Raw genomic sequence first — 14983 nt, 5'->3', positions numbered from 1 at the left:
TGGGTGTGGGAAAAGATTTCAAGAGAGGGTTGGGAGGAAAAGGAGGGGTATAAGATATTATCAGAGGGATTGCCGTCCATTCATAATTCTTCTTTCCTGAATCAGGCATACATTCAGGACATTCAGTTGTCATCAATACCAGTAAAACTGGAGTATCTGCTTAGATGAGCACACCCAGGAAAAGGCGTACTTCCTGCACCAGATTAGGCCTAAAACAACGGTCAACTCTGGTTATACCATTGCCCACAGAGCCCCTTAAAGTGACTTGGAATGCTGCTGTACAGGGTCATAATGCCCCAGCAAGCTTTTGAATATTAGGTAGGGTATCGGGCTATGAATCCAGCACATGCCTGTCATGAGACCACAACAGAATTTAGGAATTTTGAAATGTCAAGAGACATGGATGATAGTTATGACAATCCTGCCTGTTCTGAGAGTTGTGTGGCTTTGATTTATGTAAATGGGGTCTTTTTCCATACCAAGTTTTTCTTTATTTAGCTAATTCTATTCTATGTTATAACAAAATATAATAAACTAAACTAACAACAAATAAGTGTCTCTCCTTCACAGTTGCAGCCACAAATTTGTACATATTCCACAGATCAAAATTATATTTAATAAAATATTAAGGTTGAATGGCTAAACACTCAGAAGTCAGGAAATATTAAAGTTAAGGTTATATATGCAACCTTAGTTCTGCCCCTTGTGGATGCATGTTAAAATCTATAATTTTACGATGGCATGCTACTTCTCAAGTCATATAATATAATGATCATAAAAGTTACGCACATTTGTGACATCTTGGTAATATTTCCTATTTTTTTCTACATATATCATTGTTAAAATGGATTGATAGCTTTGGATTTAGACTCCTTATATATTAAATACCATTGAGCAATGAGAAATTATTTTAATAAGTTTGTTAGAACCCACATACTAGTTTATTTTCAATCATCAGCAGAGGCTTCCTTAAGTGCAGGAAGTTAAGAGAAGGAAGTTAACTATGAAGCTACTTATTTGTGAATTTAGGTGGCCTTGTTTGGCAGCAGATTTCCATACTCTTTGTTGTTTATTTAGGCCCTGATCCTGCAATCTGATTCATGCAGATGGACCCCAGTGGCCAGGCAAACTTTCACTGACTTCAATGGGGTTCTGTATGGGTGTGTCTGTCACTTTGGGTCAGGTTGGAAGATCAGGGCCTAAATCTGTAGCATGTTAAGTGAATTTCTTGGGCTTTAATCTGACATTGCATAAACTGATTCAAATTTGGCAACAGATCTTTTCTCACCCCCAGGTATACTTGTCTGTCCTCAGAATGTATGATTGGACATTTCTGTTGTAAATAAGTTAGCTCCACATGCATGGGCAGCATATCCATTCTTTGCTGCACATTTTATGATAGCAAAAACAAACAAACCCCAAACCAAATATAAAACAGACTCTAAAAGCCTCACAATTAGGGCAAATTAAACCCAGTGTCTTCCAGACAAATTTCTTCTCTACACTGTTTCGCAAACTTTCAACTCCTGTTGTCTGGGCAATAGAGATCTCCAAAAAGTTCACAAAAATTTACTTTTTAAAATAGAAAAGACTTTTTTTTCTCTCTCTCTCTTATTAATATTTCACTTTCAGACCTGGGCATTTTTAAACTGAAAGTTGAAAATTTCAGAAAGTGATGAGCAAGTAAAAACAAAGGATGGAATGGAGACTGTTATGTAACCCTAACTATGGCAGTACAGTTTTGATTGTTACAATTTTCTTGAGAGGTATGACAGTTAAGTCTAATCATTTTTAAAAATTAATAAATCTTAAGTAATTTTTAATTTTAAAAAAGCTCTGGAAAAAGGATAAAAGCCAGGGAATTCTAAATGACAGTCACAGAACCTAAGTCCCTTTGTGGATCTGGGCCTATAACTCCAAACATCAAAAGGAGCTCTTGTGCACTCAGATGTATGCTCATATATAAACTTGGACTTAAGCTTTCTTTGAGTATTCAGAATAAAATTCACATCTGCTCAGGCTCAAACTGAAATTGCATATTCTTAGACATTCAGATGCCAGGATACCAATGTTTGATTACAGTTCTCAGTGGAGGTTGGCAGCGGAACATTAACAAAATAAAAATAAGGAAGACTTTCATATTACAAAGCTCTTGAAAACTGACATATTTCATATACACTGGATTTTTAAATAAACACATCTCATTGAAATAGCAGTCATAAATAACTAGAAATATTGATTTCCTTAGAGATGGCAATCTAGAAATGCAGCCAGTACAGCTCAATATGTGCATTGCTATTCTGCCATTTTTTATAACTGAGCATTTTGTATATGTAAAAATCCTGGGTAATTAATTATTTCATTATTATCTGCTTCTGTCACTTTTCCCTGTATATGAAGTAAGCATGCAAACAACTTCATGTGCTATTGTTTAAAATGTGTAAGAAAATGAATTTTAGAAAATCCATTCAGTATTTGACAAGACTGATAACTTTGATGTTAAGTATTATTCCCAAACTGTTCTTGGTCCTGAGGGTTCTAACTATGGCATTACATGCAATTACTTGTTGTGTTTGCAAGTCCCCAGTGGCAATAATTAGTCTACCTGTTGACATACTATTTCTCCTGCTCTATTGTTAATGTAGGCAATTGATTTGCACATGGGTGTAATTACCATCACTGATGGTGTTGGAGATGAGCTTCCCTGCCAGGGTCCTGTCAATCACCACTTTCTCCAGCTGTGGCCCAGAAAGGCTTAGGGACACCAGTACACCTGAACGAAAGAGGAGCTAAATCCAAGAAGCCAGAAAATAAGACATCAGGAAACAATAATTAAGAAACTCGAATGTTCCAAAGTACATACTAACATCCCTCTCTGGCATATAGTAATCTAATTTACAAAATAACAAGAAATCTTTTATCTTGCCCAACAAAATATATTATATGCACTATGAAAGCTTTATCAAGGAAAAAGAAAAACAGAATGAAAGAGCAAAAGAGAAATGTATTGCGACTATAAATTACATGTGTACAATAACTATTTTACGTGGATCACTTCAAAATTATGGGCCAAAAATCTCCATTATGTTGGTTGGATTATACTGAATTCAGATGCTGAAAATTGTGATTGAAATCCTGCCTTGTATGGATAAAGAGGCCAGTCTTATCAGCAAGTGTATTTTTAAGTACCAAAGACACATTATGTTGCATTTTTTCCCTGCTGTATTTCATCCCGCAGACAAAACATAGTTAAAGCTGTAGTATGCTTTATATAACATTTTCGTGTATACAGACATTTTAAAAACTAAAGCCAAGATTTTCAGAAGTGTTTAGTGATTTTTGGATGCCTCAGTTCTTGGGTGCTCAACTTGACACACACGAAAGGGATCTGATATTCAGAGGCGGGTGCACAGCACATTAGGGTACTATCTTTTCTTATGTGTTTGTACAGCACTTAGCAAATTTGGGTCTTTGGGTGCTACCGCTATATAGATATTGAATAATTATAAAGAATACCGTCATATCCTCAGTCATCAGATGCTCTAAAAAGTTGCACTTGAACTTTAATCACACCTCAGTTGCACACAGATGTTTAAAACTTTCTTCCATCCCTATTATCTTTGATCATTCATGTGCTTTTAAATGTACATTATGGTGTCTAGATACCCCAGTGATGGGCACCTAATGAATTCATACACTAATAATGTTGTCTGGCATGAGGTCTCAGAGGTCTCGTAATAAAGGAGGAACTTAAAGCCTAAATACAGGCAGGAGAGTGTCTCAGGCACATTTCGGAGTTAATCAAACATCTCTATTAAAGTCACCTCTGTTAAGCGGCACAGACTGGACTGCAGACTTTCTGATGCCATAGCGTGGCATAAAGGGTGCTGCTTGGTGAGAGGGACAAGTGAAGCTTTGATTTTGCCTAATTAAATCACAAAAAGCAGTAAGATTTTGAATTAAATCCACCATTGCAAAGTAATGCAGAATAAAGACTGAAGACCTCCGCTCCACTACTGTGCCAGGGTACTGCAACATAAGCAGTAGGTAACATCACTATTATGATAAAAAAAATTATTTTGACAAAAAGGGGCTGAGCGAAGGGTAATTTGGGTCTCTTTGCTCACATGTGGACTAACTGGTTGCCAAAATGTCGGTGTTTGTTTTTTTTACAGCACCCTTAATGTGTATATGTCTGTGAAGAAAATTGAAGAAAATCAGCAATGTGAGTTTGATCCCCAGGTGTACCACAGGTGCACCTGGGAAGAGTGCTCTGCGCACCTGGGAAGAGGGTATTTAATTGGCATTATGCCACCTTCCCCTCTCCCACTGTACTGGGATATATGGGCCCAAAGAGTTAGAGGTGTTAATATGACCAGGGCCGGCTCTACCGTTTTTGCCGCCCCAAGCAGTCAAAAAAACTGTCGCCGCCAAATTGTCACCACGGACGGCAGAAGAGAGAAACTCCCGATGAATTGCCACCATGGACGGCAAAAGGGAGAAACTGCTGCCGAATTGCTGCCATGGACGGCAGAAGAGAAAAGCTGCTGGTGAACTGCCACCTTGGCTGGCGGAATGGAGAAGCTGCCGCCGATTTGCCCCCACGGCAGAAACACTGCCGCCCCTTTCTGACTGCTGCCCCAAGCACCTGCTTGGAACGCTGGTGCCTGGAGCCGGCCCTGAATGTGACTCTGTCACTGTCAAACATTAAACAGCTGTAAACAGTATTGGGGTCTGTTGTACAGAGACCTCAGCAGATTAGTTACCATGGCAAACACAGCATTAAAAATCTTTGTAACCTTTTATTGAAGACACAGAAAAGAAGATGAAACAGTTAAAGCCTTTGAAATGTAAACTATTAAGGAAGGCTCTCATTTTAACAACATTTCTTGTTCCCCTTCCCTTGAGCTGGAGAGGTTTTAGAAGGAAACCCTCCCTATCTGACAGTCTTTTAGATAGCATTAAAGATGGCAACAACTCTCCTTTTTGGGGAAAAGAAAAGAAGTTGAGATAATCTGGAGCCATTGTTTTTGCTGCTGTTCTTAAAGTCCAAGCCTATTTTCTTGAAGTCAAAACAAGACAAACACACACAAAAGGGGAAAGAACAGAACAGAACAGATTTAAAAAATGTGTACCAACACTGGACTACTTAGGGCCTTGCTTTTTGCTGTCTTTCTGGTCACAGACTAACAAAATGTTGCAAAATATAGTCTTGGCCAGCAAACCCAGAGTCTTATTAGACAGAAGGCAAAAGCAGAGGAATAGGAAAGAGAAGAAATAAGATGGGGAAGGAAAAGAACATCTTTCAGGACTAGGACAACGAAGGCACAATGGTGTCAGAGCAGATCCTGGCGTTCCAAGAGATGATGGGGTTGGCAGCCATAATGGTGAGGCTTGATCCTTCCTGTTGTCCCATCTTTCAGTCAGCCAGCATCCACATCTGCTAATTTCCCCCTCAAAATCTCTTTCTGAGGACCCCCAAAGGTAATGACAAGTGAAATAGCCCATCCCTCATTATTTTGTCCACCAATTAGAACTAATTTCCAACCTACCAATTTTGGTTCACTGATTTCCAGCCCCATACCTTATATGGGTGATCTCAGAACAGTCCTTGAATTAGATCAGTAAGCCTTTTTATTTAGACTAATTCAGTACTTTTGTCTCCCTTTTACACCTTTCCCCATCAACATTCATTGTTATAGATTATTGTAACATGTTATAAACTTTTACCTACATTCCCACAGTTACGCTCACAACATCCCTCTGATTTAACCCACCGCAATAGACCCACTTACATGCCTGGTGAAGAAGAGTAGGGGGATGCAGAGGTGCTCCTTCCCAGTGATAAGCTAATAAAGTTACAGCTTGCTGCTTAAATTTAGCCCTGTGTCTGTCTTCATTCATGTGTGTGTCCTGATCAACTCTGTAGGATCTGTTCTGTCAGCATGGATCACTGGACAGCATTGCACTCTGGTCCCACCCCTTATGCCACCTCTTCCAGAGAAGGAAGTAGCTGATTATGCCAGCCTGAAACCTGCTGAGGAGTCTTTAGCTGTTGCATTAAGGCAGCTTTAAGTCCTCTTTGCATCACGGGAGAAGCACAAAGAGGACTTACCAGGGGCCAAGGATCCAGGATTGTATTTATATTTCTAATTTAAATATTTATATTTTTAGAATTCTATATTTTAAAAATGTGATGCCCGGCAAATGCTTGCTTTTCTAACAGAAGTTATCATAATAACCCATGTCTACTCTATGTCACAGGTGTGAAACAAACATTGATGTGCAGCATGCTGTTAGATGGAATACCAGGCAAAACCTCCTTGCAGTGAGATCTATTAAACTGTATAATAGTTTCCAAAGGAAGCAGCAGGAGCACCATTACTTTAGACTTCTAAAAATGAACTGCAAAAGCAGTAGGAAGTTGGGAGCAAACCTGGACTGATAGTAGCATGGATTAGATGACCTCAGACCATCTCTAATTCATATGAACATATTATATTGTCAGATACAGCAGATATTTTCATTTATGAATTTTCTTTCTGAGTTTTGTATTGTCCACATTTTGATTGAAAAGGAAGAGAATGAAAGATTTCATTTGACTGTGCTGAAGTATAGGAAGCAATAGGGACAGGAATCTGATTATCTCATCTGCCTATCTCTGTTGGCTCTCTTTTTCATCTATGCTCCTACCTTTGCAAAATGGCAGTTATACACATCTTAACGAATGAGTATAAATGTTATGCACCCTGCAGCAGTGACCAGAACAACATATAAACAAATGAACTATTTCCCTCTTTTCTTTATTAATATTTTTAACCAAAAACTCTTCACTCCATCACTTTTCTGCTAATCTATATTAGGTTTTAAAAACTAATTGGCATGACATTTCAAATACAAACCAAACATACCTGCCATGCAAAACATATACATTAAAAGCAGAAGAAATTTTTTTAAGTTACCTCCTATCCTGCCAAAGACAAATACTGTGTTAGTCTGAAAGCACATATAATATTTCAAGAGAGGCCCAGTCATGAAAGATGTCCTTTAAGGTTCTGTCCTCGTAAAAATGTTAGACACAGTTACACGCCTGTAGCTTTTATTACAACTTTTCAAAACTTCAATTTATCCTTATGTTGCAGTTAGATTAGATAAAATCACAATTTATTTCCAACTTGATAATGTGAGTCCAGCAAGGTCTGACTACAGTGAGTTATAACTGTCTAATGAATACAGCTAAAAAAGTAGAGGGGAAAAATTGACCAAATTAAACAACAAGAACAAAAAGGAATACATTTACCATGAGATATTCTCCATAACCTGCTGAATTGTGCAAACTCTAAAAAGCCAGGGATTTTCTAGCGAGCAAAAATGTTAGTCTGCAACACAAGAGCAAAACACCCCAAATCCTTCAGTTCCAAACTGGAGGGAGATTTGACTAAGGGAGGTTGTGCAAATAAATTCCCCATCACTTGTGCTCTACAGCTTCCTATGCTCGGGAGTCAATCTGTCTTTTCATCCAGGAAAAGTTCCTACAACCTTAGGACATAAGAAATTCCCCCTTCTCCAAATGGTGAGATGCTGTGGTGCTCTGCATTTACTTGAGAGAAGAGGGCAGTGGGATAAGCCAGGTGAATCAGAGGTCTGTTGGAGGCTCCTCCCTATTTTACAGGGTAGGGATATCCACCACGTCTCTCTTGAGAACAGCCGGGAAGAATGCTTTTTGGTTTGTGACCCCATTCAGTCAGCAAGAAAGGTACCTTCCACCTCTCAGGTGACTACATTATAGTATCAAAGCTACATGATTGTTATTTTGTTGCATCTAAATTGTCCATCTTATATACTTATGTATCTAGACCAGTGGTTTTCAAACTTTTTTCATTTGCGGACTTGCTGAAAACCATTGCGCTATGGTAACAACAACCTTTCACAGACCCCTTAGACATAGTCTGCAGACCCCCAGGGATCCACAGATCACAGGTTGAAAAGCACTAATCTAGACATTTCTAATATGGCCATCAGCCTGCTATTAAGAGGCACCAATGTACATTAGATACATCCATTGCTGTGCAATTCAGATACTGGATGTCATCATGATCACACACTGATTTGGAAGTCTATGTGCCTTTAAAGGCACAGTGCCAAAACCTTCCTGGCCCTCCCCTCAAAAGTACATGTCCACAATGTGTCTTCCAGTTCCCTCTCCTGCTTTCCTCCAAGCCCCATAGCTAAGTCTGAATCCCTCGTTACGTTTAACAACAGACCTTCAAGAGTAATGTTTCTTCAGGGAGAGCATGAATCTTCTGCACCTCCCGATACAAAGTAGATGCAGGATGCCACTAGGCAACTCCTTCTGCCAGGAGAGTTTCAAGAAATCACAGAGGAGCTTCCTGGCTGCCTGCTTCTTGCCCCAACCCCTGCTGCAGCCACAGAATCACTCAGAAGCTCCTTCATTCTTCCACTAGCGTTACTTATGTATAGATAGATATTGCTATGTTTTTCATTAAAAAAACAACACCCCCCCCATGTGCCTCCCACCTTTGTACCCATGTTTTGGCAGGTCATGATTCAAAGGCTTTCTAGGGCAAGTAATTTTAATTTTAGAATGAATTTAAAGAAAGAAAAGGTGACTGGTGGCGTTTGAAGAGAAGGACTGTTTCAAGTATAGGTAGGAGCACGGAACAGGGCACAAAGACAAGAATAAAAAGGAATGAAAAGGGAACATTTAGATGCAAGATCTCATCTGCTCCTGCTTCTTATGCCTCATATAAAGCCATAACTACACTGTGACATCTTAACCTTAATACTGTGACAAAATTTCCACAATAACTAAATGTGATGTCACAAAAGAGCTCTATGACTTTAGTTAGAGGATAAGTAGCAGGTGAAAATGAACTTTTAAGAAAAAACAACATTACATAAAGATCAAAGTAGAAATACGGAATAGATCTATAATCATTTGCTTCCAAAAAGAATTTGTTAAAAAAGTTTGCCATGAAGCACAAGCTGGTGTTTAAATAACACAGAACAATTGATATTTTCATTCAAAATTAACCTGAAACACAGAAAATGTATATATTGCTCTAAAACTGGGCTTCAGATGTTTAAGATTATTGTGCCATTGTGGTAAGATTTAAGTGCAATGTATGTACACTTACATAGCCAAACTCAAATGGAGAGGTGGATGGGAACAAACATAGATCTAATGGGGAAGGGTGTAAACTTGGTTTGAACACACATATATGATGATCCAACACCAAAAATTGCTGTTGAAAGGAGCTGTCCATTGTTACTAATTGAATTAAAGCTCACTCACTCAAACATGCTATCAAATAGAACTAATATTAAACTAAGGAAGCAGTCATTACAGGGATCCTGGCCTAAAACGTTCAGTCAGTAAGACTCTTAAGAACATGTGGTGAAAAAAACTTTCCTTTGAATTTAACATAGTTTGTTAAGTTAGGCATTATTTGCATTTTATCTTTCTCTTTCTTGACAGGTTTCAGAGTAACAGCCATGTTAGTCTGTATTCGCAAAAAGAAAAGGAGTACTTGTGGCACCTTAGAGACTAACCAATTTATTTGAGCATAAGCTTTCGTGAGCTACAGCTCACTTTATCGGATGCATAGTGTGGAAACTGCAGATAGATTTCCACTCCATACGGCTAAATGCAATGCCTTGCATAATGACAGGTTTCAGAGTAACAGCCGTGTTAGTCTGTATTCACAATACATGGCTGTTACTCTGAAACCTACTGACCGCTATTCCTACCTACATGCCTCCAGCTTTCACCCTGACCACACCACACGATCCATCGTCTACAGCCAAGCTCTGCGATACAACCGCATTTGCTCCAACCCCTCAGACAGAGACAAACACCTACAAGATCTCTATCAAGCTTTCTTACAACTACAATACCCACCTGCGGAAGTGAAGAAACAGATTGATAGAGCCAGAAGAGTTCCCAGAAGTCACCTACTACAGGACAGGCCTAACAAAGAAAATAACAGAACGCCACTAGCCATCACCTTCAGCCCCCAACTAAAACCCCTCCAACGCATTATTAAGGATCTACAACCTATCCTGAAGGATGACCCAACACTCTCACAAATCTTGGGAGACAGGCCAGTCCTTGCCTACAGACAGCCCCCCAACCTGAAGCAAATACTCACCAACAACCACATACCACACAACAGAACCACTAACCCAGGAACCTATCCTTGCAGCAAAGCCCGTTGCCAACTGTGCCCACATATCTATTCAGGGGACACCATCACAGGGCCTAATAACATCAGCCACATTATCAGAGGCTCGTTCACCTGCACATCCACCAATGTGATATATGCCATCATGTGCCAGCAATGCCCCTCTGCCATGTACATTGGTCAAACTGGACAGTCTCTACGTAAAAGAATAAATGGACACAAATCAGATGTCAAGAATTATAACATTCATAAACCAGTCGGAGAACACTTCAATCTCTCTGGTCACGCAATTACAGACATGAAGGCTGCTATCTTACAAAACAAAAACTTCAAATCCAGACTCCAGCGAGAAACTGCTGAATTGGAATTCATTTGCAAATTGGATACTATTAATTTAGGCTTAAATAGAGACTGGGAGTGGCTAAGTCATTATGCAAGGTAGCCTATTTCCCCTTGTTTTTTCCTACCGCCCCCCCCCCCCAAGACATTCTGGTTAAACTTGGATTTATGCTGGAAATGGCCCACCTTGATTATCATATACATTGTAAGGAGAGTGGTCAGTTTGGATGAGCTATTACCAGCAGGAGAGTGAGTTTGTGTGTGGGGTGAGTGGGTGAGGAGACCTGGATTTGTGCTGGAAATGGCCTACCTTGATTATCGTGCACATTGTTGGGAGAGTGGTCGCTTTGGATGGGATGTTACCAGCAGGAGAGTGAGTTTGGGGGTGGGGGAGGGTGAGAAAACCTGGATTTGTGCTGGAAATGGCCCACCTTGATTATCATGCACATTGTAGGGAGAGTGGTCACTTTAGATAAGCTATTACCAGCAGGAGAGTGGGGTGGGAGGAGGTATTGTTTCATGGTCTCTGTGTATATAATGTCTTCTGCAGTTTCCACAGTATGCATCCGATGAAGTGAGCTGTAGCTCACGAAAGCTTATGCTCAAATAAATGGGTTAGTCTCTAAGGTGCCACAAGTCCTCCTTTTCTTTTTTCTTGTAACCATTTCTGACTTTTATGCCTCATTACTTGTGTTCACTTAAAAGCTCTCTTTACAGTTAATACACTTGTTTTATTGTTTTATCTAAATCAGTGTGTTTGAACTGAAGTGTTTGGGAGACTCTATCTGGGGTAACAAGATTTGTGCATATCATTTCTCTTAATAAAATGAAGAACTTTCTATGAGCTTGTATTTCCAGATGAGAGCTGGCAGTACAAGAGGTACATTTCTGGGGAAAAGTCTGGGACTGGAAGTGTGCTGGGGTCACCTTGCAGTATAATTCAGGCTGGTAAAAGCCTGAGCATGACTGGCAGGCTGCAAGTACACACAAACATAGCTGAGAGTGACTTGCATGCCGGAAGCCGTTTGTGAGCAGTCCAGGAGTGGAGGCAACAACAGTAAAGCAGTGTAAAGGGCATCCCAGGTTAGAGGGAACAGGTGACAGATACTCACTGGATTGTACCCTGAGTATGTCACTAGGGGCTATCCCTGTGCTGCAGACAGGTAGAGTTTGAAGTTTTTTTGGAGGGTGGACCCATATCATCCTTGACACACTCGTTAATACTTGCCAAAATGCCCCTCTGCAATGCACAGATGAATGTTGGTGGAACACAGCCTGCACAAGGGGAATTTAGGCCCCAGTGCAACAAAGTACTTAAGCTCATGTTTAACTTTAAGCATGTATTTAAATGCCTCTTTATTCAGCAAGGCACTTAAGTACTGTACGTGCTTAAGTTCCACTGAAGTCAAAGTTCTACCACGACCAGGGAATATGCAAAGAGGGGCATGGAACTGCAAAGCAATTCTTGTTCAAGCAGGATCACAGTGTTTTCACCCACCTCTTCATTGCAGGTTGCCTTTCCCCCCACCCCATTGTAATTATTCTGTCACTTTCCTCAGAACAGCTGAGCTTACTGTTGTTACATGTTAATATTTCACAACAATCAATGCATTTGTGATTTTAGCCCTGGATCTCTATCAACATGTTATGAACTAACTGCTATGATTAAAAGCAAATAATTTAATATGCTGAACAGAGTTCCTATTACTAGCTGGCAATAAGTACTATCTTCTCATATGTTTTATTCACATAGTGTCTTGATTCTGACATCAGATACTCTGGCATGTGTCACCATATATCTTGCTAAATCAGCTTACTTGCGTGCACATGCACAGCAGCTAATTGCACAAGCCATGTCAGCACATATTGCTGTGTATCTCAGCTCACAATTAAGCTCTAAATGTGCAAATTACCGTAACATAAAAAGTATTTATATACAGATGCAAAATGCAACTTAAATAAAATAAAATAAAAGTAATTAAATACAAATGCAAAAATTCTTATTATTAGCTGCCAATATTCACTTCTGCTATCTTGCATTCATCCAATGAAATATGTAAATACTGGCATGTGTTAATCCTACACTGAAATGTGCAGGTAAAAATCAAGAAGTTAGGAACTAGATTATTCAGCTGGCTCTCATTAGTTTTGCAAATATACACTGTACACCAAAACTGAAAACATGGTCTCATTTCACAGTACTGAATTCACATTTTTGTAGCAAAAGACTTTGAAGCATTCCAGAGTGCTAAAGAATGATACCATGGGTGAAACGTAGTTGCAGTTTCTTCATAGCAAACTCTAATTAAAATATTATTGAAATTAATTGACTACATGAAATTGTTATTCCTGACCAGAACAGGAAAGAAGGAACAATTTATTTATAAATAATACAGTGACATTTTATTGGAAAGATCTCTTGCCTTTCTTTTCTGTCAAAGCATCTTTTATGGTCTATTTATTTTCTTCTTTTGACAACAACTAACAGAAGATTACAGGATTATTTCAGCAGCTCATCATAGGTCATCAAACTTTGGGTTTAGAGCTACAGTACTAACATGGCATGCTTTTGGAACAAGTAGGTACAGAGCTAAAGAATAGAGCTCAATCCTTTAGGGCTCTACTAAGCTCTCTTAAATGGAATACTACAATCCTTTAAAAAAAATCACAATACAGTCTAGGTATGTTTGCATGAACTAGCACATTTTCTGTTTCTATATGATATAAAAAATATTCAAGTGTATATACAGGGCTGCAAGAATAAACAACACAGTCAACAGATTTTTCTTGGCAATGAAAAGCATGCAAATATAAAACTTCTAGTGCCATGTTTGTCAACGGCACTGAAACCAGGGGAGGGGTGGGGGGAGAGGCTCCCAAGGGCCATTCCCCCACTTTTTAACAAGGGTGTAATTTGGGGGGCAGGGAGTGGCGTACCCCTCCTCCCCGGCCCAACTGCATGCTTCGGGCAGGCACAGAGCAGCGCCAGCAGGGGCTGCACTTTGTGGAGGGGGAGCTGATCATGGTGATCAGCTCCCCTGCTGCAAAGCATAGCCCCTGCCAGTGCTGCTTTGCGCCTGCCCACGGCTTGCAGTTTGGGGGGCAATACAGCCCCCGTCCCCAACGCCCATGTTAAAAAGTGCATGTACTGTGCATGCAGTCTGTCATTTGCACACACAATTAACATGATTGCACGTTTAATTTTAGGAGCTGTATGTGTGCATTTGTCTGAAAATATCTGGCCCCCAATTTATTGCTCCCTGGGTTACCTGGAGGCTCTGGGGAGGCAGCAAACTGAAGTACTACGGCTTTTCACGTACTAATAGGCACAACAGTCTATGGACAGTAGGCCTATGCCTACTTCTCACAAAATCTGACATACATCAGTCCTTCATGTGATTGTTCTATTAAACTTGTCCTGCCTGACGGTGTTTTCCACCCCAAAGGCACAAAGGCCACAGAGAGAGGCTGTGATGGTGGCAGATTGTCATTAGAAGGAAAAGTGTAGATTGTCATTAGAAGGAAAAGTGTAGATTGTCATTATGGCTCATTCTGAAATATGAAGGATTCACAAACAATGGGAAATTTAGAAAAAAAGTATGGCTACTGATTTTTTGTAAAATTTTAAGTTATTATATTTTTATTGATGACATTTGTCAGTAGTTTATGATAAAAGGGCTAGAAGGTTGAGGAGACTGGCACTAGGATAGCAAATCTTTGAACTCCCAGTCACCCATTCAAACCAAGCCCAGATTAGTAATCAATTACAGTTATTAACATCTGATGACTAAGTGGTGGGGTAATTTACTTTTCACTATCCGCCACGTTTGTTAGCTTATTGCTTACCGCAAGTTAATGTAAAACATATTCTTCTCTATTATAGGCAAAGGTTATTTTACCCAGAGTAGTATATAAATTGAACAGTGACATGACATAATTCAGACCATTTAAGTGAAACAGTTAATTATACACCCACCTGAAGTTTATAAATAAACCTCTAACCTTCTTTTTCACTTTGCGAAGTGATGTTTCCAAAAACATTAGCAAATTTTGGCAGGCTGGAAGGCAGGCTGTTCAGAGGACAAATATTTTTAGATTTTACTCCTTCCCACCAAATAGAAGAACATGAAATATTTTTGTTAATTTTTTAAAATTCGTTGGTTCAAAAATATGGTATTTTACTGTCACAGACCACAATGCTTTGCACATCTTCTACTGGGCAATTAATGAAGGGAGGGATCTAGTCATTTTCACAGGATGCTATGGGGAAGATAAGTAGCACTACAGTGCAGATACTGTATGACATAAAAAAGAATTGATAAGTAGGCATTTTGCGAATTGTCCTACTTGAAAAGAACTCTCTCAAATTATTCATTTTCCTCGGTTTTTTTTTCATTTGTTGAAGAACTACAGTTAATTATGAGGATGATGGAAAGCAG

General features: G+C 39.4%; 1 protein-coding gene across 4 annotated transcripts in view; it reads right to left on the bottom strand.

Annotated features, from left to right (window-relative positions):
- The window catches only part of WDPCP (WD repeat containing planar cell polarity effector), a 281255-nt gene that overhangs the window by 159832 nt on the left and 106440 nt on the right, over window positions 1–14983 (bottom strand). For all 4 annotated transcript variants that reach the window (XM_084623394.1, XM_084623391.1, XM_084623392.1 and 1 more), the window contains one exon: window positions 2675–2789. In XM_084623394.1, the coding sequence (XP_084479520.1) occupies window positions 2675–2789 (115 nt within the window). The remainder of the gene's footprint in view (window positions 1–2674; window positions 2790–14983) is intronic.

This window comes from Lepidochelys olivacea (genome assembly GCF_965140295.1).
Source record: "Lepidochelys olivacea isolate rLepOli2 genome assembly, chromosome: 3".
Classification (NCBI taxonomy): domain Eukaryota; kingdom Metazoa; phylum Chordata; order Testudines; family Cheloniidae; genus Lepidochelys; species Lepidochelys olivacea.
The sequence above is the reverse complement of the archived record's forward strand: the minus strand, read 5'-3'. Positions and strand labels throughout refer to the sequence as shown.